The sequence below is a fragment of the Rosa chinensis genome, chromosome 4 (assembly GCF_002994745.2).
Source record: "Rosa chinensis cultivar Old Blush chromosome 4, RchiOBHm-V2, whole genome shotgun sequence".
Taxonomy (NCBI): Eukaryota; Viridiplantae; Streptophyta; class Magnoliopsida; order Rosales; family Rosaceae; genus Rosa; species Rosa chinensis.
In genome coordinates this window covers 41,081,403-41,103,886 of record NC_037091.1, presented here as the reverse complement: position 1 = coordinate 41,103,886, position 22,484 = coordinate 41,081,403, and the positions used below count along the sequence as shown (strand labels likewise).

The 22,484-nt window shown below is 40.2% G+C and overlaps 3 protein-coding genes across 3 annotated transcripts; all 3 read left to right on the top strand.

Moving 5' to 3' along the window:
• The first annotated feature begins 1,293 nt into the window (after nucleotides 1-1,293).
• LOC112196317 (40S ribosomal protein S18) lies at nucleotides 1,294-3,477 on the top strand. Its single transcript, XM_024336634.2, has 4 exons — nucleotides 1,294-1,452; nucleotides 1,551-1,711; nucleotides 1,997-2,185; nucleotides 3,147-3,477. Exons 1-4 carry the CDS (start codon nucleotides 1,450-1,452, stop codon nucleotides 3,250-3,252), a joined length of 459 nt encoding a protein of 152 aa, XP_024192402.1. The 5' UTR covers nucleotides 1,294-1,449; the 3' UTR covers nucleotides 3,253-3,477.
• A 743-nt stretch (nucleotides 3,478-4,220) lies between these two features.
• LOC112196316 lies at nucleotides 4,221-14,408 on the top strand. The gene is made up of 4 exons (XM_024336633.2): nucleotides 4,221-5,254; nucleotides 10,076-10,383; nucleotides 13,331-13,707; nucleotides 13,799-14,408. The coding sequence occupies exons 1-3, from the start codon at nucleotides 4,332-4,334 to the stop codon at nucleotides 13,687-13,689; spliced, it is 1,590 nt and encodes a 529-aa protein (XP_024192401.1). The 5' UTR covers nucleotides 4,221-4,331; the 3' UTR covers nucleotides 13,690-13,707; nucleotides 13,799-14,408.
• A 2,195-nt stretch (nucleotides 14,409-16,603) lies between these two features.
• On the top strand, nucleotides 16,604-20,413 carry LOC112196819 (FRIGIDA-like protein 4a). Its single transcript, XM_024337275.2, has 3 exons — nucleotides 16,604-17,772; nucleotides 18,661-18,836; nucleotides 19,494-20,413. Exons 1-3 carry the CDS (start codon nucleotides 16,872-16,874, stop codon nucleotides 20,112-20,114), a joined length of 1,698 nt encoding a protein of 565 aa, XP_024193043.1. The 5' UTR covers nucleotides 16,604-16,871; the 3' UTR covers nucleotides 20,115-20,413.
• Nucleotides 20,414-22,484: the final 2,071 nt, after the last annotated feature.

Here is a 22,484-nt window from a genome sequence, read left to right as displayed (position 1 = left end):
AAACAGCCACCGGACTGGAAGCAAAAAAGGTGTGCACTCCATAAAAACTAAGAAACTAAGAACCCTTCCCGGACCAAGACGTAGCGGCAAATTCACCGGCTACGCTCGGCCAGGAAAGCCAACCCTCAAAATCTGGTTTTCTTTTTTCTTTGGCGCGTTCTATTTGGGACAAATGTTTAATCTTTCTCAATGTGATCATTGGAGAAAAAGAATGTGCAAAATGCTAGATGCAGAGAATATAGATTATTAGAGAAAAATGTTGTAGGTAGCTGACGCTCAACCATTACTTTGACTAACGTATTTTATAGTTGACCAGTGTCAAAAAAGTCCATCCCTACCTCTTATAACAAAAGACACTCTCTGACCAGCCACTAAGTACATTTTTGAAAGCGATCCAAAAGGAGTATAGGAACAGCATGAATTCAAACTAATAAATGATTAACAAAAGCTCAAACTTATAATGACTACTATTAGCCTCTCTTTAGGCTCAAACTAATACGTAGGAGCAGCATGATAAGTTTGTACCGAATCGCACCGAATTTATTTTAATTACATTTTTTTATTTTTTTATATTTTATTTCTCTATTGATGGAACTGTTGGTTTGTAATATATAAGAAATCCATTTATGTACAGGTTTGCAGTTTGCAAGTTGCTATGTTTGCTTGATAATTGATATATATGTGGGTTTGTTAAGTGTTCAAATATGGTCTTTCTGCTAATTGCTTGATATTTGGGTGACATTTGTAGACTTGTGTGGACTCTAAATGAATTAAAAATTTGTTTATGCTTTATCGAAATTGTTAGTAAAAATAAACTTGACTTTGGGCCTTCCTTTCTGGTTGAAATAAATAAATCGGTCTACACCGAAACCAACCAGCACAGCACTGAAAAATGGTGTAACCGAAATTATCGGTCCAACCATTTTGAAATGTGGTTGCAGCTTGAAATATAGCCAAACTGAAAAAAACAGTTTGGTTGCGGTTTGGACCTCAAACTGAGCCGAACTGCACCGTGCCCACCTTAATTTTAATTGAAAATGTGAATTGTGTGGGTTTTTTACTTTTTTTTTTTCCGGTAAAGAAAAGAAATGAAGGGGCAAAATTAAAAAATAAAAGAAATCTGTAACCAAAAAAAAAATTAAAAAAAGGAAATTCTAAATGGACTGGCCCCTTTTCTTACAACCATGAAGGTTCACACATCAGAGGTCAAAGCACGAGTTCAATATATCGTGCGGCTACAGATCATCAAGTAAAAAAAATACACGTAAGGCTATGCCGTAGCGGATAACTCCCATCTAGGGTTTTGGGCTTTATCGCCTTCCGCTACATCTCAAATCCTTTTAAAGCCATCGTCTTCCTCACTAGCTCCTCTCTCACCAAACGGCGCACGCACACACCCACACGCAGAGTCTGAGACCAAACCCTAAGGCCGCCGCCGCCGCCGCAACCATGGTCAGCCTAACCCTAACTCCGATCTACCTCGATTCCTCTCGTTCTCCTCTAATCGTGAAATCTCATTTTTTTGATTTTTGGTTTTCTGGTTTTTGTAGTCTCTCGTGGCGAACGAGGAGTTCCAGCACATTCTGCGTGTTCTGAACACCAACGTCGATGGAAAGCAGAAGATCATGTTCGCTCTCACCTCCATCAAGGGTATCGGTCGCCGTTTAGCCAACATCGTCTGCAAGAAGGCCGACGTCGACATGAACAAGAGGTTCGTCTTTTTCTCTTTTCTAGCTCATTTCGTTTACAATAGCCATAGCCATAGCCATAGATCTGTTTAGTTCTTATGCGATTTTATCACTGCCTAAGTTCTTCGTTATCTCAGTAGGTCTACTGGTACAGTTTTATTTTACTCAATCGGATGCTTATATTAGAAAATATGATTGGCGGTAACCTTAGGTTCGTTTATATTTGTTAACCCTATGTATATGATTGTGAGCTAGTTGATTGTTGGAATTGTGGCTTTGAATTTGGATGATGATTTTGGTTACTGCAGGGCTGGTGAGCTGTCTAGTCAGGAGATTGATAACCTGATGCACATTGTGAGTAATCCCCGCCAGTTCAAGATCCCTGACTGGTTTCTCAACAGAAAGAAGGATTACAAGGATGGTAAATATTCCCAGGTTGTTGCCAATGCCTTGGATATGAAGCTCAGGGATGATCTCGAGAGGCTCAAGAAGATCAGGTCTGAATTTGTTTTCAACTCTTTAAGTTGATTGTTTTTTTTTGCTTCTATCTTTATCTGTGCGGCTTATCTTATTGCTACGAGTCCCGTTTTATCGTTGTCATTGTTAATTGTTTTGCTGCATGATTCTGGCAAGTTTCTGGTCTTTGAACAATTTTCTGGCAATTGACCTTAGCGTTTTCTTCTCTATTCTGTTGATCATCTGTGGTCTGAAATTTGGGTGAGGGTTGATGTGAGTTTAGTGTATCCTGTAACTGGTTTAGGATTTCATGGCTTCAGAAAGACTGCCCTAGAGTATAAAATGGATTTTTTGTATTCTCCTCTCTTTAGTGTTTTGGAAGTAACCATATATAGTCTCTTGTTTTATTTTGCGTTCACATGCGTGGTACAATTTCTTAGAGAGAGACGCTACATTGTTCAATAGTTCTGAAAGTCTCAAACAGCTTTTGACTTGCAGAAATTAGCTTCCTATTTGAGTCAGTTCTTATGCTAGTCATATGTTTTGGCTTGTCAGCCTTTTTAGCCGCAGACACCTTTTTTGTTGTTGTTCCTAAACTGGGTAAAAGCTTGTTATTTGATAAGAAAGATCAGAGAAGTCTTTTAACCTTATTATGCATTCAAGCTTGAGTATGAATTTGTTTCCTTTTTCTTAGGGTTATATCATTGCATTGTTATAAATGGTCAGTAATTTATGTGGTCATCTGAATTAAGGTTCTTATGTCATTTCATTGTTATATATGGTCAGTAGGTTATGTAGTCCTCTGACGTAGAGTTCTCATATCCCACCATGAACTCAGCATCTTTGAGTACTTGCTTTGAATTATGAACTTTTGAGTTGAGTCTTGCAGGTTTCACATCTTTGTGTACTCCTTTTTGTGGGATCTTCATGCATTGTGTGAGTGATGTATTGAAGGTCTAGTGACGATGAATATCACAACTGACATGATATTTCCTTGTGCAGGAATCACCGTGGTCTTCGACACTACTGGGGCCTTCGTGTGCGTGGACAGCACACCAAGACCACTGGCCGCAGGGGGAAGACTGTTGGTGTGTCCAAGAAACGTTGAAGAATATGTTGTGGCTGTCTGGGAGATGTCATGTTGTTGCTCCTTTTGTGTTTACTGCTAAAAATACCTTATAGTTTAGCATTCTCAGTCAACTTAAGTTTTGGTGGATTAATGCGGAATGTCTAGTTATCTTCTATCGATTCCATTTGACTGCTTGGTACTTTGTGTTTGAGGATAGTGTGGTATGCAATGGAAGCGGATAATTTTTATTTTTGTTGGTGTTTCCGTTTTGACTAGGCATTCTTGGCATATAAAGCAGCCTTTTGATTTGATGCTTTAGCATTGAGTTTGAGATATATGTTTTCTGTTTATGTGAACCATAAATAAAAATTTACTGATCAGAATCTAAATGCATGTTTGCTTGCCGAAGCGTAAAATGCAGCTTGTAATTGGTTTGGGAAGGTCGTGATAGAGGGCTGCATTGGCTGTACTATGTAGGGATTTCATATCTTGGGTCAGAAAGTTTTAACGAGTTGTAGAAACTGGAATAATTTTGATAGGCAAGCAAACACTCCCGCATAGCATAGTTATTGTAGAAACAGGAAATGTCCTATCATAGACTTGGAAATATAGTTTTGTATGAGTTGGACAAATAGGGGGTTGTAGTCCGCATTGTTGTCTGAGAATGGAGAATGAAATTCGCGCTTCGACATTGCAATCAACACTCTTCAAAATTCAACGTACTAAAAAAAATAGGAAGTGTGGAATTTACTCTCTTTTACTTGTTGAGTCGTTCCCTGTTTATTGTTTTTTAATATTTTATTTTCACTCGTTAAGTCTGGATCACTGACCTGAGCAATAACTCAATGACCTAATGATCATTGCTCAATGATCTAATTGGTGAACTTGCACTACTGACATAGAGTAATTGGATAAACTACCGCCGCAAGGTGAAGTGTACGACACATACGACACAGAGCAAAAGAATCCCTTCCTATGGGAAGAGAAATAAATTTTATATTTCAAGACGGGCCAGCGAAGCCCAAGTAAGCCAAAATCTATAACGCTTTCGGGAGACGACGACGACCTCCTCCACCAGCTTTCCCAGTCTGAATTCTTGAATCCCTAAAACCCCAAAGATGGCCGGAGGTAACCACCCCAAGGCCCCACCACACAACAACAAGCCTTCCTCTTCTTCCTCCGCCTCTAACCGCAAATCCCGCTGGGAATCCTCCCCCTCCACCACCATCAAAAACAACCACCCCCACCCACCCGACCCGACCAAACCCAACACCACCGGCCCATCCCCCAATAAGGCCCCCACCGCCAGCCCCGCCAACCCCAAGCACCCCCCGCTCCCCTCTCCCGGCGCCGCCCCTCCCTTTCCCTTCCCGGACCCCGCCGCCTTCGGCCCGCCGCCTCCACCCGTCTACGGCTTCCACAACCTCGAGCGCCGCACGATCGTTCTCGCCGACGGTAGCGTCCGGTCCTACTTCGCCCTCCCTCCAGATTACCAGGACTTCCCTCCTCCTCCTCCTCCGCATATGGACCCGTCGGGGCGGTTCTTGCCGTTCGGGCCGGGCCGGCCGGCCGCTCCGGACTACTGGAATTCGCTTGGGCTGGACGGCCGTGGGCCCCAGGAAGGGTCGATGAAGAGGAAGTTTGGGGAAGAAGAGGAGCTGAGGGATAAGGGAGAAGAGTTGGCCAAGCGGCGGCAGCAGTTGGTGCAATTCGGAAACGGGTTTGCAGCGGGTCCGAGTAGCCCGTTTCGGCGTGACTTGGGGGCCCAATCCAGAAGTGGCGATGATCCGAGGGCTTCCAAGTATATGAGGACTGGTGGGGGTTATGAGAATGTGGGGTTTAGGCAAGGCGGTGGCGGCGGAGGTGGTGGTGGTGGTGATAATGTGGGTCATAAGCATCTTCAGGTTGACCAGGCTGCGTTGAAGAAGGCGTTTCTGTACTTTGCGAAGGTGATTAATGAGAATGGAGCGCAGAAGAAGATTTACATAGAGGATGGGAAGCAGGGACGGCTTAATTGTCTTGCTTGTGGCACCACTGGCAGGTCTGATACTGATCGTTTCACTCTCTTTAAATTTACAGGATGTTTATTTTGCGATGCTAATAATAATATCCATTGGTTGGTTGATTTAGAGTGAGTAGTTAGGCAACTGATTCTTCTAGCTGTTAAAGTAAGCTTAGTATTATTAAGGGGACATGGATGATTACCCTTTTTCTATAGGATGAAGTATGTAGCCGCATTTCTAGCTCATTGTTTTGAAATGTTTATAGACTAAGAAAGTTTTTATAGGAAAAACTATATAAAGTAAGAAAGCTGGCCCTGTTTTTCTCTACATAAATTGGGAACAGCTGGTTTTGTTGCATACTCTATTTATTGTTAGTAGTATGATCTATTGGATATGGTGCTTGAAGAAGTATGGAGTGAAAGGAAGGGAGCAAAGGAGGGAGCTTTGATGTTTTAAGCAATTAGGCTGCCTACTAAAGTAAAATTATAGTTTGTAAATATTGTACAACTCCAAGCGAGATCAAATATGATTTGAATAGTTACCTATAGGGAGAATTGTTTTAGAGATATAGTATTTGTGATAGTTGTAGCATTATTGGTAACAATAATTGTGGTTGTTGTTGATACTGCATTGTTTGTATTAGCCATTAGAATTTCAGGCAATTCTGATAGACCTTGAAAATGTGAAGTCGCTCTGGTTGGTACTTGGATTTTCTGCAATCTTCTAGTATATAGTGCTATCTATTCAATCTGCTTGCATATCCATACAAGGACAAGTGCTTTGTGCTATGTGCTATTTCTAGATGTGTGTGCAAGGACATGTGCTTTTATTATGTAGCTGTGTGAATGTAAGTTGATTTGTTCTACTTATATTTGTCAAAGCTCAAAGTCATAGATCACGGAATGTCAGTTGTAGTCTCTCTTATATCATCTTCTAGAACCTTACCTAGCTGATTTATGTTGAATCTGATGATCATAGTTGTTTGATCGATTAGGTCATTGACTGAGAGGTTGCTGTGTTATGTATCAAGTGTATATAATGGAAGTGTGCTTTCATTTTATATTTAGCTTGTTAGCCTTTGATGACTGCAAGGTCATGTCAAGGATTTCAGTGGATTTAAAACAGATCAAGAAGCTTAATGAGTTTCTATATTAATTTCTTAGTTAATCAGTTGTCTGGATTTTTAACTTGACTCATCTGAATACACATAATGATGTCTTCCTTCCTACCTAAGCTTCTTTTCTGATTGGTGTACTGGTGATGTTGCATCAGACGGTTACCTAATGCAAAATGAATATTGCACTTAATGAAAAGTCAAAAAGTCTGTTCGACTTTTTAGTAGGAAATAATTTAGGTGTGAGGGACTAAGAAATTACTTAGAATTATTAAAAGAATAATCCTTTTTGTTGTTGTTCTGTTTCTGTAGGAACACGATGTTTCTGTCAATGTTGTTTTTGTGAGAATTCTAAATGTAGGTTTTGGAGGAGGAATGGTCTTAGTGTATTCGACTTTTCCCAGATTTTATTGATCTAGACTCCAAGGATTTTTGGACTATCATCGATTCTTTTATTTATTGGATAAGAGGGCCTCATTTATTTTCTGTTTACACCAAAGAATAGTCTTTATAAAGTATATTATTTGTCTTCTTAGTATTACTAGCAGCATCAAATGTGCGTTGCTGGAAAGCATTGATGGGATCTACTGCAGAAGAGGAAGGGTAGGTCTGCAAGGGAGAAATGTCTCTTAAATGTGAAATTTGATTACAGAACTAACCCTTACATTTTTAAAATACAACTACTTTCATATTTCTTGAAATGCATAATCGTCACTTTCTGAGTTGACAAATTTCTTAATATAAACTTTGCTTTTTGTAGATTTCCAGATCTACGCACTCCACAGTATTTGGTCCTTCACCTCTGTGTAAGGAGTGGATGACAGTACTAGTTTCCTTACATGATTTGGAGAACATTTTACTGCTACTGAAAATGCTCAAACTCCAAAACCTGATTTGAAATGGTTGAATTTGTGTTGTGTAGAAATTATTTTAGTATATATGCCAATATTTTCTGTGTGTTCTTCTATTGCAAAGTTGGTTGTTATTATTGTCTAGCTTTTGACATATATGGTTGCCCTATTTGTTAGATTTAGGACTATTGTTGGACTGTAGCTGAAAAACCTATTTATTGGCCTAAAGTTGATCTAGATGAGCTTACCTTTGGTGTTAATGAACCTGAAATGTGTGTGTGGGCAGTGGGATTTATATTAGATTTATGCTTGGTTTCGGTAAGACTATAGGTTTGGTCTCTGAACTCCAAAGTGAGTGTTGAAAAAGATACCTGTGTTGTGGTTCAGTTTTATTTTCACATACAAGTCCCATCCTTCATCTAACTTGTTGGAAGCAATGCAATTGACTCTTTGGTTATGAGTCGTTGAAGTGAAGAGGCTATACAAGTCCCATCCGTCATCTAACTTGTTGGAAGCAATGCAATTGACTCTTTGGTTATGAGTCGTTGAAGTGAAGAGGCTATACAAGTCCCATCCGTCATCTAACTTGTTGGAAGCAATGCAATTGACTCTTTGGTTATGAGTCGTTGAAGTGAAGAGGCTATACAAGTCCCATCCGTCATCTAACTTGTTGGAAACAAGGCAATTGGCTCTTTGGTTATTAGTCATTGAAGTGTAGAGGCTATAGAAGTCCCATGTATCTTCTAACTTGTTGGAAACAAGGCAATTGGCTCTTTGGTTATGAGTTGGTGAAGTATAGAGGCTACAGTATGTGGTCAAATCTTTTTGTAGTTTGAAGTCAATGCACATCAATTTGTTTTCTCTGGAACATGTACAGGACAAGCTCATGCACCTGTGCTTGGTATTTGTTAGGATTTTGTTGGTTTAGGTAAGCACACATTTTGAATGTTATCCACTGTTCATCAAGGGTTTGATGAATCTGTATACATATTTTATTTGTAGTTTCTTTTAACTCCTCTGATTTCTAAATAGACTGTCTGTGCTTAGTGTGTCTAATTGTCTTGTAGTGTGATGGGTAGGCTGTTATAAGGCCTTATTTTTGCTGCTAAACATGAGTGTGCCCCATGTGTTGTAGTCAATGCCACAAGGCTCCAGAGGTTGTTTAATTTGGGTGGCATTGGTTTCCCGTTGTATACTACTATAAGATCTACTCTTTCGATTATTATGTAGTAAACTGTCAAAAGTAAACTCTGTCACTGCCAGAGATGGAGTAGAAATGTGGAAGACAGGGTTTAGTAGCTAATGTTTTTTTACTATTTATTAGTGAGGACTGCACATGTAAATTTCTTTGTGTCTTTTGTTTCACAAAGTCAGATGCTTCTGTTTATTCCCTGATTGGTGGATGCAGTTGTTGAATTCTGAGTGATGTCTGAATTCTGGTTATGAACCCTTCCATTTCTTATGATCAGCCTTAAGTTTGTGAACTCTCACCCACAAAGAAGTGGCTATTTGAGCTGATGCATACTCACTTTTCATGTAGAAGAAGCAAATAAGGCTGACTAGTAGAGCTAATTTACTAGATGGTTTGTATAGGATATTTATACTTATTTGCTTTGGTCCTGTATTTTCATTTGTAGCTTGTGTATATACACATATATGGCAGAGCCTCGTTAAGGCGTCTTTGGGTAATGACTTCTTTATTTTATGTTTGCATTCTTATGGTTTCACTTATATGCCGTGGCCATTTCTTGTATGAACTTAATAAGAACCCCTGCCTTTGCCAATTAAGGTACTAACTGTGCCTTCTTCATTCATTTATACAATCTTGTTAAGGACATTTATGGGTGATGACTTCTTTCTTTTAGGTTTGCATTCTTATGGTTTCACTTATATGCCGTCGTCATTTCTTGTATGAACTTAATAAGAAATCCTGCCTTTGCCAATTAAAGTTACCTATGCCTTCTTTATTTCTTTGTACTATTTACATCCTAGACCACTCATCATCACATTGCATGAATCACTCCATATGATTCATTTGATAGAACTGTAGAATGTTCTACCTGTAGGAGTTAAAAACAAATTATTATATGTGAGAACAATATTACTGCAAAGACTCGGAATATTACTGGATCAATTTCTCAGCGGCTTGTAAAGGAAATTGTATGCTTCTGCTCCTTTTGAGTTCAATAACCTTTGCGGGTATGTGTGGTCAGCTGATATAGGTTCTGTGATCAAGATTAGCGGTAACCTCTAAATCTATAGCCGGAAAGGTTCAGAGGACAGCTTGGCTTAACCAAGGAATATAGATATTAATTTGTGGATTTCTGTCTTGTTGTTTGATGAGGAGGGGTTTGGAACTTAATTCCTTATTTGGTGGTGACTTCTACCCCTTAATTGTTTTTGTTCACCATATTCTGCGTCAATTATGGAATTTTAGCTACCATTGGATAAACCTTTTGTGCTGTTGTGTTACAATAGATATGTTTGTGAGTTCCTTATATGCAGTGATCACTCTCCATTACATGATATTGTTTTTATATATGGTCGTGGTGAACAGAATCCAGCCAATCCTTGAAAATGAAATTATATGCAGCCAATGGAAACCATGGTATTTTCTTTTGGTATATTTGTTTTTCTCTGTCCCAAGCCAATGAAAAGTTTATCTTTCCATTATAAATTGTTTACCATGTGTCAGGGTACTATGATAAGTCAAAAATACCAATATATGTTAAACTATGATTATGAGTCGTTGCATATGACGATATCAGCTCATAGGAAATATTCCTGGTAGCATCTTCTTCATTCCCCTTTGAGTTCAAACTTAGAGGTCATATTGCTATCTGAGAGGTAAACCTGAAAACGTTGTTCAATTCCCTTGATATGCGTACTTTCAGGTCTGCAAAAGATTTTCCGGATATGCATAGTCTCATCATGCACAGTTACAACACGGACAATGCGGACATTCGTGTGGATCACTTGGGCTTACACAAGGCTTTGTGTGTTTTAAAGGGGTGGAACTACTCAAAGCCTCCTGATAACTCAAAGGCATATCAGTTCCTTTCCGCTGATGAAGCAGCAGCAAATCAAGATGACTTGATTATGTGGCCGCCCATGGTGATAATTCATAATACGCTTACAGGAAAGAGTAAAGATGGCCGCATGGAGGGTTTGGGCAATAAAGCTATGGATAGTTATATACGAGGTATAGTTTCCTCCTTCATACTGTGCCATTTTTTTTATGCAGTTTCTATCAGAATGTTCTGTGGAAAAGTTGGGCTTAGGTCAAGAAAATGCTCTGCGTGCGTCCTAGTTTATCCTCTAACCCAGTACAAATCTGCAATTGCAGACAATGTACGTACAATTTTTTTTTTTGGTAGATAAATATATTTACTAGATAAAGCTAACCATTTCTTAGGTGCACCACACTGCCTGTCTATTCAATAGAATATATCTGCTAGGTCCAACTCCTGGAGAGCTAAGCTTGAATATGTATATCGCCTCATCCATTTAAAGTTTGCCAGTCTTAACTCTGATGAAGTCACCAAAGCTGACAAGTTATATTAGCCGTGTTCTGAAATGGATAATTGAAGGGTGAGATAGTGAGGTGAAGTAAATCAGTAGCAGCATGCGTGCTAGTATCTTACTACTAGTGGCTGTTGTGTCACCCTTTAGAGGGTTATTGATCTGACTTGAGTGTGGATAGCGAAGGGGTTTGCGAATGCCTGTAATATAGTATTAGTGCCTCCCTTATCATACTAGATGATTTTCTCCTACTCCTCCCTTATCATAGTAAATGTTTAATTTGTTAATTTGTATCATTTCCAGAACTAGGGGGTAATAGCTGAATGACAAAATAGGATGCATTTCTGACTTGATGTACAGGGGCTAGACCCTGTCGAGGGTAGTAATCTGTGAACATATAATGCTTGTCTTCTCACTTTGCTCTTTGGAAATTTAAGTATGGTTAAGCTGAGCTGGTCCCAAGCTTGTGTTCGTTCCAAGCCTATGCTGGCCCCCTTAAATAATGTATGTTGCTATCATCGCAAGGCAGAATGCAAGCACCAGCCTGTAACTCCCGCTCTTTCTCTTTTCCTTCAACCCCCCACCCCACCCAGCCAACATGATTCAACCCATTTGTCCTCTTGTTTAGGATAATGGTCACCATGCATGTACATTGCTGAATTCCGATCCTTTTGTCTTTGTTGTTCGAGTCTTAGCTGATTCTGAGGAAATCTGATGTCCCACCTTTCTTTTGTCAGTTTGATATTGCTAACCATTTGCTTGGTTCTGACTCTTGGACGGTCAATTAGTAACTTCTCTCGTGTTCTGTTTCTTTCCAAAAAAGAAAATATTAACTAATTAGACTTTGGATATACAATCTGTAACTGTGTTGATGTAAATCCAATTAAGGCCTGTTCATATTCACATATTAGAGTTACATTTCTCTGGCGGCGGAACTAGGATTTTGGTAGGCATATGACAGTGATATTTGTACGTTTTTAGTAAGGTAGTATTATTATTTGGAAAATGGGGGATATGTATTATAAAAACTTATTTCTCATGTACAAATCATTTTTTTTTATTGAACACTCCCACGTACACAAAGAAAAAATCAAACTTATGTAACTAAAATAAAGGAAAAAAAAATTAAATTTATATTAATCACAATATAATGAAGAAGGTTTAACCAACCAGACTTCATTATTTGTTATGTTTACTATTTCTCAACGGAAGAAAAAAAAAAGTTTGCTTGTTTTCTCTATTATCGTTTTGTTTATTATAGCATGTGGGTCAAGTCCATGTAGTTTACTACAAGTGGGTTGAGATATTTTTTATTTTATTTTGTGTGTGTGTGTGTGTGGGGGGGGGGGGGGGGTCCATTTAAACGCTTCATAGGTTAGTTACATGCTCTTTAGATACGAAAAATCGCATCTGCAGGAATCAAACGGAAATCCGGACCCATTCAAACTGTAACACTGGGTCTGCCCCTGCATCTCTCTACAAACCTTTATATTAATGGAATCCATGCAAGACTGTCATGTGTGATGAATGAAATCCATGCACACAGGGATGACTTTCCTCATAACTGTACAACTACTCTTGCTCTTTAGTTAAGAATAGGGGGGATCTGGCTCCTGGACATGATGTTAGTAAAGAATTACAAGGCTGAGGTTGCTGGTTGGAGTTGGATCTGTCTTTGTTGGCAACTAAATCGCAATGTGTCTTTCAATCAATCTTATTTTTCTACTGGTCGTACAGAATTTTGGTTAGTCATGAGTCGAAGCATATGTTTAGTCTCTGTTGGAGCAGGTTGGGTACTATTTTCTCATATTGGTTGCTCTTGCTGGGCAAGAATGCCTGTGTATGGTCAGAACTTTGCTGGTCTACCGGTACTTGCATGCGTAGCATCTGGCTTTCAATGTTTAATTGTTGTGAGCATGAGCACTTGTTCTGCGTGGTCTATGAAATATATGCATGGTACAACCTGCTAACATAATTGAAAAGTAACTCCAAGTTAACTAGGCTGCATGCTGACAAAGTGGTAAAATTGGGTGCCGAAGCCTCCTATCCAATTGGATTCAAGAAAGGGCATTGTGTGGCATAATACCTAAATAAACTCAAAATTATTACTGTTCAACTTGCTGATGCTTGTTTTGCGCTTGTGTGTAAGTTTGGTTGCTATAAACTGAAAGCTTCTCACTTCTGTTATATCTAATTCCATGCAAATTAAAAAGAAATGACCTGGAGCCATCAATGGAACCATGGTCTTTATGTTTCCTAATGGTAGAGGTGTCAGTTTTATGTTGCATTGAATTTTCTTTAGAGAGAAGCTGCCTTTTTATGAACTATTGAAGACATTCAACTGTAACCCTTGTTTGCTGGGAGCCATTACTTTGAAACCATTAAAGATTAATGGGAGCCATTACTTTGAAACCATTAAAGATATGGTTACTCGGAGTAACTCTTTAAGGATTTCATTGTGCACTTTTTTCATTGCTAGTCGTCCAATTAATTTTTTTTTCTAATCATCTATCAATTATTATTACTATTATTAATAGTTATTTTCTTTGTTGTCTTTTTTAACTTTTATTTTCCATAAAGGAGTTCCACCTGTCAACTTACTTGTTTTCTACTGGTGTGGCATGCAGATCTTGGGTTTGGGAGTGGCAAGTCGAAGTCCCTGTACGGTAGAGATGGACATTTGGGAACAACTTTAATCAAGTTTTCAGCTGATGAAGCGGGCCTCAAGGAGGCCTTGCGAATGACAGAATTCTTTGAGAAGGACAATCATGGACGCAGGGCTTGGTATCATGTACAACCGCTCACGTTGGGCAATAAGGATGATGAGAACAATCCTTATCTTGTGAAGTTAGATGAAAAGACTCGGGAAAAGAAGAGAGTCCTTTATGGTTATCTAGGAACTGCTTCTGATCTCGAGAAAGTTGATTTTGACACGAGAAAGAAGGCTGTGATTGAAAGCTGGAGAGAATTCAAACCTCCTAAGTAGAGCCCTGTGAGATCCAAGGTAAAGTAGTTAGCTAATTCTGATACCCCGTTACTTTTTTAACACCACAAACCATGTGATACTGAAGATGCCTTGTTTTTCTTTGCCCCAGCGGTTTCATGATGTGGAAGGTAATGAAAGATTTTTATGGCATCATTCTCTAGTGTCAGGAGCAGTGAAGCCTAAAATGCCTATTTATTATTGTTGAAAATGTAATGGCCGATCTTAGGTGATACAGGATAATTCCAGCCAGCTCCAGCTTGCAGTAATGATTTAGACATAAGAGTAGAAGTTCACATCAAGAACAAGATTGATTGCTGCTTGTATGATTCTGAACTACTTGTCATCCAACGTCAGAACAAATAATATCGTAGCATAATTGCTGAAATTAACTTTCGATGAGCTTGTAGCCTTTTACAATGTTCAGACTATCAGAAGTTGAATTCATCAGAACCAGTAGAAGATTTTCTTTCCACCATTTTAATGGAATGGGAACTAGTTTGATTGTATCCACAGGTTATAGGTTTTCGCCATGTGAAATGGCCAGTTGGGCTGTCCCCTCTTTCCCAAATTCTGACAGAGGGTTGGATGTCTTTACCTAGTAAAATCAGAAACAGCATATTCTGAGGGGTCATTCTCTACATTATGCTTCTAAAGAGTTGAGGAATATGAAAATAATTTGTTCTTCAATATGTTATGGAATAATGATTGTTTGCGTAGCACAACTATTCTATTCAGTAGTAACGTTTTGATCTAAGATTTCAAATCTTTTATGTTTCAGTAGTAGTTGGTATATTGTTGCATGAAACCAAGGTCCAAAATATAGAAGAAACTGTTCTCTAAGTATGAAAGTGACAGTATGCTAGTATTTGGTACAGTGGTACAACTTTTACAAACCATACTTATCTTACTGTTCTCATTTGAGGGGGAAAAAATGGTAGGGAGCTGAACCAATAGAAGTTGCACGTCTCATCTCTATGAATTGAGAGTCTTCTCATGTGGTCATTGAATGAGCTGACCCGATGTGTTGTTTTGTCCATGAAGACTCATGCTCCTAACTACAAATCCACAATGCACTGTGCAGCGGCCGACATATGGGAACAAAAGAACCCCCCCCTCTAACTCTGTAAGGCTCTAGACTCTGTTAGGTTAGTGTTTCAACCTGCATCATCTTAGATACTGGCGCTATCAATTTGAAGCTAATCAACTTTAACTTGACAATCATCGATGCTCATAATTCATGTCAGCTGACTTGACATCGGTGTTGATAATTCCTGTTGATTATGATTCTGTCCTTGTCATTTTTTAGACTGAGTGAGTACATCTTCTAGATGTGTTTAATTAATTACATTGAATATCAAATTACCAACTAAAATGCTATTATTTAAGATAATACAGGCTATCAACCATTCAAACTTGATTAAAAAATTTGACATAAAAATAAAATAAAATAAAGATTCATCATCAATCTCATTGCCGATAATTACAACCATTAACACACTGATTATGTGTAGTAATTTTGACACGAAGTTAGTAGGCTAGTCATGTCCATCTGCGTCACATAAATTGACTTGCTAAATAAGAGGATTGTGTTAAGAGTTTACCCAACTCAATTTCACTTATGTGGCTTATTGTAATTTTATGTCATTCTGTTGTTTTGTGTAAAATGGTGTCATATCTCTTGTGCTTGAATTCTTGATAAAATTGTTACCAAACAAGTTATAATGGATCATGCTGTATCACCCGTTTAATCAGTATATTTTGTTTGCATCTAATTAGACAATATCAATCTCATTTTTTATGTTTTTCAAGCCGATTAAGCTTTTCATGACTTAACCACCACATGTGGTCGAGTTGGTAAGAGCTTTCAGGTGTGGAACCCCCACACCCGGATTAGAATCCCACCGACGCTTATTGGAGTTAAATCCCAATATATTCTTGGTGGCCAGGGGGAGGAAGCGATCTGACAAGATCTCCCGAGCACGGATTAGTCTTTGGACCTAAGAAACTTTTGAGGACACAGTGTGATTGACAAATCAAAAAAAGCTTGTCATGACTCACAAACACAAATCGCCGCCGCCATCACTCTGAAGAATAACCCAAATAATGCATCGTGTCACGTGTTAATCAACATGTTGTATTTGTGTCTAATGAATAAGGGACACCGTGTGATTGACAAATAAAAAAAGTTTGTCATAACTCACAAACACAAATCGCCGCCGCCATCACTCTAAAGAATAACCCAAATAATGCATCGTGTTAATCAACATGTTGTGCTCATGTCTAATGAACAATCTAAACTAATTTGAATCTGTAACGCACCCTCATTTTATGGCACCGTAGGAACAGAACAGTCCTGAAGTGCGATAAAACGCCGGCGTACTACGATCGAACCCTTTCTAATATTATTTGAAATAAATTGAATTTAACACGAACCGCCGCCACAACTCCAAAGAGTGACCTAATAATGGATCCCCTCACCACCCTCAAACCTAAGCCTAGAGGGCAAAATGGGAAATTCAACTGTACAAAAAAGAGGAAGACCGAAGAGTATGCGTTGTCCAACGTAGACCGTAGATGGTGAGGTGAGTGATGGACACAGTTGCGCATGCACTGTCATTCTACCCTTTCATTCTCACTCACTCTCACTCTCTCTCTCCTACAAAATTCCAACTACGCCCCCCGGCAATTCCCTTTACTTTATCTGACTGCATCCATGTGGTACCACTGCCCCACCGGGCCCCACACCCCCACCCGCCCTACACCTTTTCCAGCTTTTAAGCCCACCACCCCTCCCTTGCTTTTTCCACTTCTCTGATCCCGCTTCGATTTCCGCGAAAGTGCTTCTGCCCCCCTCCTCCTCCCCTCATCCAAACACGCCCTTGCCACCTTACGTCATCATTCCATCTTATCCTGCGCACCCCAGCTCCCTGTAGCCCCCTCGCCTTCTCGGATCCACAACATTCCAAAACATTCCCTACTAACCACTCCCCACGTGGCGCCTCCTCCTCCGTCCACGTCACCACAGTAACCTCCACCTTCTTCCTTAGTCGCTTTAGTTCAGCTTAGCTTTATCCCATTTCCACTCTTGCTCTCTCTCTCTCTCTCTCTCTCTTTTGAATTTAGGGTTTCTTGTTTTCTCTCTATCGTTGTATATCCCCCGTACGGAGAACCAATCGACGACGATGGGGTCGATCCCCGATCCCGGCGAGTTGACGGAGTTGACTCCGCCGAGCTTCGACGAGTTCCAGAGGCAGACGTCTCTGATGACCAGCTGTACTCTCCTCTGGAAGGAGCTCTCCGACCACTTCCTCTCGCTCGAGCAGAACCTCCTCCAGAAATCGGAGGCCATCAAGCGCAAAATCCAGACCCTGGAGCACGAGACCAAGGAGAGCCTCGACGAGCTCGAGCAGAGGGAGATCACCATCAACCAGAGCGTCGAGATCGCGCTCGTCAAGGTCGAGGAGACCAAGAAGGCCGCGCTCAAGGTGTTGAAGAGAGCCCGCTCCGACGACGAGTACGGCGAGGTGGACAACAGCGAGGGGTTGCTGATGGAGATGAAGTCGCTGTGCTTGAAGATGGATTCCGGAAGGTTCTGGAGGTTTGTGACTGGGAGGAAGAAGGAGCTGGAGGCTCTGAGGGCGCAAATGGCTTCGGCTTTGGTGGAGTGTGTGGATCCGGCGAAGTTTGTGCTGGAGGCGATCTCGGAGGTGTTTCCGGTGGACAAGAGGTCGGAGAAGAGTGATAGGGGGAATGATTTGGGCTGGGCCTGTGTTCTGATGCTGGAATCGCTGATTCCGGTGGTGGTTGACCCCAAGATTGGGAAGTCGAGGCTGTTGGTGACCCCGAGCGTGAAGAAACGCGCCAAGGAGATTGCGGAGACTTGGAAGGCGAGTTTGGAGGAGAGAGGGGGGATTGAGAATGTGAAGACTCCTGATGTTCATACATTTCTGCAGCATTTGGTGACTTTTGGGATTGTCACGGAGGAGGATGTGGATTTGTACAGGAAGCTTGTGGTTAGTTCGGCCTGGCGCAAGCAGATGCCTAAGCTTGCCGTTTCGCTTGGCTTAACCAAGAAAATGCCTGGTGTGTATTGCTATTGCTACTTTCTTTCCTTTTCATTTCTTGTGTTGATTGGTTTTTGATGTTTTTCGCTTTCTAGGATAATATATATTCTTGCATGAGTATGACCATTTGTTTTCTTCTCTGTTTAGTAACTAATTTTGAACTCGATTCGTTAGCCATTGTTTGCTTTTGCTTATTAGTTTCTGAAAATCTGTGATCCAAGCTCTATATGGGGAGAAAGTAGTGATTCTTGGGTTTTCTTTGGATAGTGGTACGGCTGTTTTGTACTCTCTAACAAATCCATATTTGCATATCAGTCCGGGAGCAAATATTAAATATGTCCCAACAGAACCTAGGATCTAAGACATGTCCTTTTGGTTATTGATTCGGAAATGAAAAACTGAATAACCCTTTGCTGAGAATGTTGAATGTGACTAACAACTGTAAACTGATTTTCTTACTCCTACTTTTTTTTCTAGATTTTTGGTCATTCTGGCCTATCTATAAACTATAAATCATTCACTATTGATTTAATTACTCGTCAGGTGTTCCCAATATAATTTTTTGCTTGCAGTTGCATCAGATATGACCATATGTTGGATCTACATATACCCATACAATGTTTAAATGAGGATCTCTGATGGTTGAATCTGATTAATATTATATCTGCACATGTTTTGTTAATAGTCTAGAAGGGTCAATGCTCAAGTTACTTCAATGCTCTATTTTTTTAGTGCTTTTCATCTTGTTGTTGATTGATCTTGTAGTAGTTTTGCAAGTTGTTTTCTGCACAAGGGAAAGTTTTCCATCAGTTTCCTTGCCAATGCTTAGAATTAGATATGATACATTATATATATGGCAAGAAGGGCCATTCTTTAGTTATTAATGTTTGGACGCTGTTGTTGGCAGATATGATTGAAGAATTGATCAGCAGGGGACAGCAGCTTGATGCAGTGCATTTCATTTATGAAGTTGGCCTTGTCCACAAGTTTCCTCCTGTTCCTTTGCTGAAAGCTTTCCTGAGAGATGCCAGGAAGGCTGCAGCCTCTATTTTGGAAGATGCCAATAGTCCTGGGAAAGCTGCGGTATTGCTTTTATCATTGCATCATATTTTGTGGATTTTTGCTAAAAGGCCCCATATGTGTTTGTACCCTATTTTCTTTCCTTCCATCCTCCTTTTTGCCTTCTCCCCTCACCCAAATGTAGGCAGGAAAGGGAAGGGAGAGGAAAGAAAAGGGATTTGAAAGGAATTTGTCCACCGTTAGTGCATGAGGGATAAGAAAGTGAAGGGGGGATTCCCGATCTCACAAATGCTTTCTTTCCACTTCATGTACAAATTTGATGCCTCGAATGTTGTTTATATTTTGGTCCCAATACGTTTATAATTTGACATTTTCTGGGATAAAGAAACTTTGCTCTTTGGTTCAAAGATGATTTCTACTTTATTCATCAATAAGTGGTCATGATGGAGTAGTAGTACTTGGGTAATTTAAAGCAATAAAATCTATCTATACATAGTATCCTGCATGTTCTCACCTCCAAGTAAGCCATAAGTTGTTAAAATAGGGCATAATGCATATTCTTGTGGATGTTTTGTGGTGTGGTGTTCTTCATTTGTTGTGGTTTGTCTGGTTTCTTTAAAAATATGTATCCATAAGTTCATTAAGTTTCAGATTTTCTTGTAGGAATAGGAGAACTAAATTTAGCAGAATTGATCAGCCTCATATGTTATTGTTTTGCAGAACTTAGCTGGACGCAAAGAGCAGTCAGCACTCCGAGCTGTCATCAAGTGTATTGAGGATTACAACCTTGAAGCAGAGTTTCCTCCAGAAAACCTCAAGAAGCGCTTGGAACAGCTAGACCAAAAGGTGAAACCAGAGAAGAAAAAGCCTGTTGCAGCCCCTGCCAACAAACGTACACGAGCCAACCATGGAGGTCCCATGCCTCCAGCCAAGGCGGGACGCTTGGCAAATGCATATGTTTCATCTTTCCCTTCTCCTCCTACATTTGTCCGGTCTCCCTCCCATGCTCAGTATCCTGCTGGGTTCTCACCATACCATTCCCCACCGACAATGTATGGCAGCAGAAGCCCACAGACCAACTCTTATGGAAGCCCACAGACCAACTCTTATGGAAGCCCACAGACCAACCCTTATGGGAGCCCCCAAACCAACCCGTATGCAAGCCCACCAGCCAACCATTATGCATACTCACCGGAAGCAGCCAGCCCTTATGCATACTCACCTGAAGCAGCCCCTCCTCAACTTGCTGGACCATACCCAGGAGCTCCCATGAACTATCCTGTATACAGTGGTTATGGCAATGGCATGGCACCAGCTTATCAGCAGGCTTACTACAGATAGATATGACAACTCTGTGAAGATGGTAACCACTGATATGATGACTCCTGAATCTCATCTACTTTTATAATGGCTTGTTTGTAATCTCTAACCGTTTAATGGTAGCGATGTCTGTGTGTTAATCATGAAATTTCTCATGCTTCTTGCTTTTCACGTGGTGGGAAGTTGTATTTCTAATGTTGATCAAACCCTAGTACTAGATGAATGTGAAAAGTTGTAGGATGACTTGAAAACATCGACTCTAAGGTACCACCACTGTTGTTCAGTTTAGTTGTAGAAGACTGTTCTTACTGTTCTGTATGGTTCTGCCTCGCCTTTCTCTCTGTTTCTTTAGCAATTGTTTGTTCAAGTGGGAACCAAAAGCCATTGGTGCTGCATTTCTGATTGTATCAAGAATGGAGTCATGGACAACAATCAGAAACTGATGGCGTTTGATTCCATTGAGCTCTTTTCCTCTGCTGCCTAGTTCAGAACAAAACATGTTCAATGTTCATGGCAGCATATTTGCTCTGGTGTTGCCGACTTTGGTTTCTTCATCAAGAATTGACGCATGAGTGCATGGTCATTAGTTGTAATTAGCCATGAATCATAATCATAATACACGCAGGTTAATAATTAGCATGGCAATGAGATGTGCTTGTATCTAGTTAAAAATGACCATGAGGATAAATGTCAACTACGCAATTTGTTCTTTCTTCATTTAGTAAATTACCACCAACTACACTTTTTATCCAATATTTACCATTAACAGGCCTTTTTTTTTTTATATTTCCCTTGCGGTACTGTTCATGACCCATGTGCAAGGCCCATATCCCGTGCGGCCATTGTCCTACCAATTTTTTGAATTGTTCTGTTAATGAGAAATTACAAAAATAACCTTAACTGATTTCTAATGGTAGTACTGACTCTCAGTAATGTACTGACTCTCAGTAATGTACCGACTCTCAATAGTGTACTGACCCTCAGTAGCACTTAAATATATTTCAAAAATCGCATTATCTACCAAGTTAAACAGGTAGAAAAAGGAAATGTAAATTTTCCATGTATGCTGCTTCACATAATGCTGCTTCGATTAATTTGTGTATATGATAAATGCAAATAGAGTATTGACCCTCAGAAGTGTACTGACCCTCAGTAGTACTAATCTCATAAGAAACTAACAAACACAAAACCAAAGCTACTGACCCTCAATACAAAAGCACAAGTCTAAAACTATGATTCCACAGCAAGACTATAGACACTGATTCTACAAAAACAATAGATATTGCATCCTTTGGATACCCAGCTTGATCTGTATTTTCAGCTCCTCAGATGTAACACTAAGTATTGACCCTGCAGAAATTAGAAATTATGACTAATTGACTAACGAAACAAATTCACAAAAAGAAACAAATTCAAAACCGATCTTCCAAATGTGATAACCCTCAATACAAAATTGATAATCAGACTATAGCTACTGACCTGCAAACGAAATGTTGCTGAGTCCTGTAGAAATAACAAACAAATTAAGATCCAATAAGAAAGTACCATAAATACAGAACTAAAGCTATTGACCTGCAATATACAAAACTGATAATCAAACTATGGCTACTGACCTGCAAACAAAATGTTGCTGAGTCTTGCAGAAATAACAAACAAATTAAGATCAGTACAGCTCCACCAAATTGCAAAAGCCTCAGAATTTCTCAACCAAAATTTCTCAGCTAAAGCTACTAAGCATAATCGAATTTCGACAGTGTTGAATGCATAATCAGACTATAGCTACTGACCTTCAAGACTATAGTTACTGACTTGCCGGTGTCGAGCCCTTGCTTCGCCGCCGGGGTCGCTTGCTTGGTTCTCCGCCTGGATCGCGTCCTTGCTTCGCCGCCAGGTTGAGCCCTTGCTTCGCCATCAGGGTCGTGGCCATGCTTCTCCACTGGGGTCTCACACTTGGTTCGCCGTTTGGGTTGCGCGCTTGGTTCTCCGCCGGGGTCGCGGGCTTGGTTCGCCGCCGGGGTCGTTCGCTTGGTTCGCTGCCGGGGTCATTCCTTGGTTCACCGCCGGGGTCGTGCGCTTGGTTCACCGCCAGGTCGCGCACTTGCTTAGCCTCTAGGTCGCGCCTTGCTTCACCGCTGGGTCGCGTCCTTGCTTTGCCGCCAGGTCGCGCCCTTGCTTCGCCCGAGCCCTAGATGTTTTGATTTTCAGAAAGTTTAGATTTTGGGGTCGTTTTGATTTTGGGAGAAATGGTTTATATTTGTCAGTGGCATGTTTCGTAATTTCTTAATATTTGAGTGTTCTTTCTTTATGATGGGCTAATGGTTGTTGACCGCATGAGCTTCATGTTTTGGAGTCTGCTGTTGGTAAATAATAGTGTGATATTGTAGTTATTGG

Coding starts and splice junctions, on each gene's coding strand:
- LOC112196317 (XM_024336634.2), top strand. Junction 1,712..1,996: donor GACGTCGACATGAACAAGAG/GTTCGTCTTTTT, acceptor TGGTTACTGCAG/GGCTGGTGAGCTGTCTAGTC. Junction 2,186..3,146: donor GAGAGGCTCAAGAAGATCAG/GTCTGAATTTGT, acceptor TTCCTTGTGCAG/GAATCACCGTGGTCTTCGAC.
- LOC112196316 (XM_024336633.2), top strand. CDS start 4,332: ATGGCCGGAGGTAACCACCCCAAGGCCCCACCACACAACAACAAGCCT. Junction 5,255..10,075: donor GCTTGTGGCACCACTGGCAG/GTCTGATACTGA, acceptor GCGTACTTTCAG/GTCTGCAAAAGATTTTCCGG. Junction 10,384..13,330: donor TATGGATAGTTATATACGAG/GTATAGTTTCCT, acceptor TGTGGCATGCAG/ATCTTGGGTTTGGGAGTGGC.
- LOC112196819 (XM_024337275.2), top strand. CDS start 16,872: ATGGGGTCGATCCCCGATCCCGGCGAGTTGACGGAGTTGACTCCGCCG. Junction 17,773..18,660: donor CTTAACCAAGAAAATGCCTG/GTGTGTATTGCT, acceptor TGTTGTTGGCAG/ATATGATTGAAGAATTGATC. Junction 18,837..19,493: donor ATAGTCCTGGGAAAGCTGCG/GTATTGCTTTTA, acceptor ATTGTTTTGCAG/AACTTAGCTGGACGCAAAGA.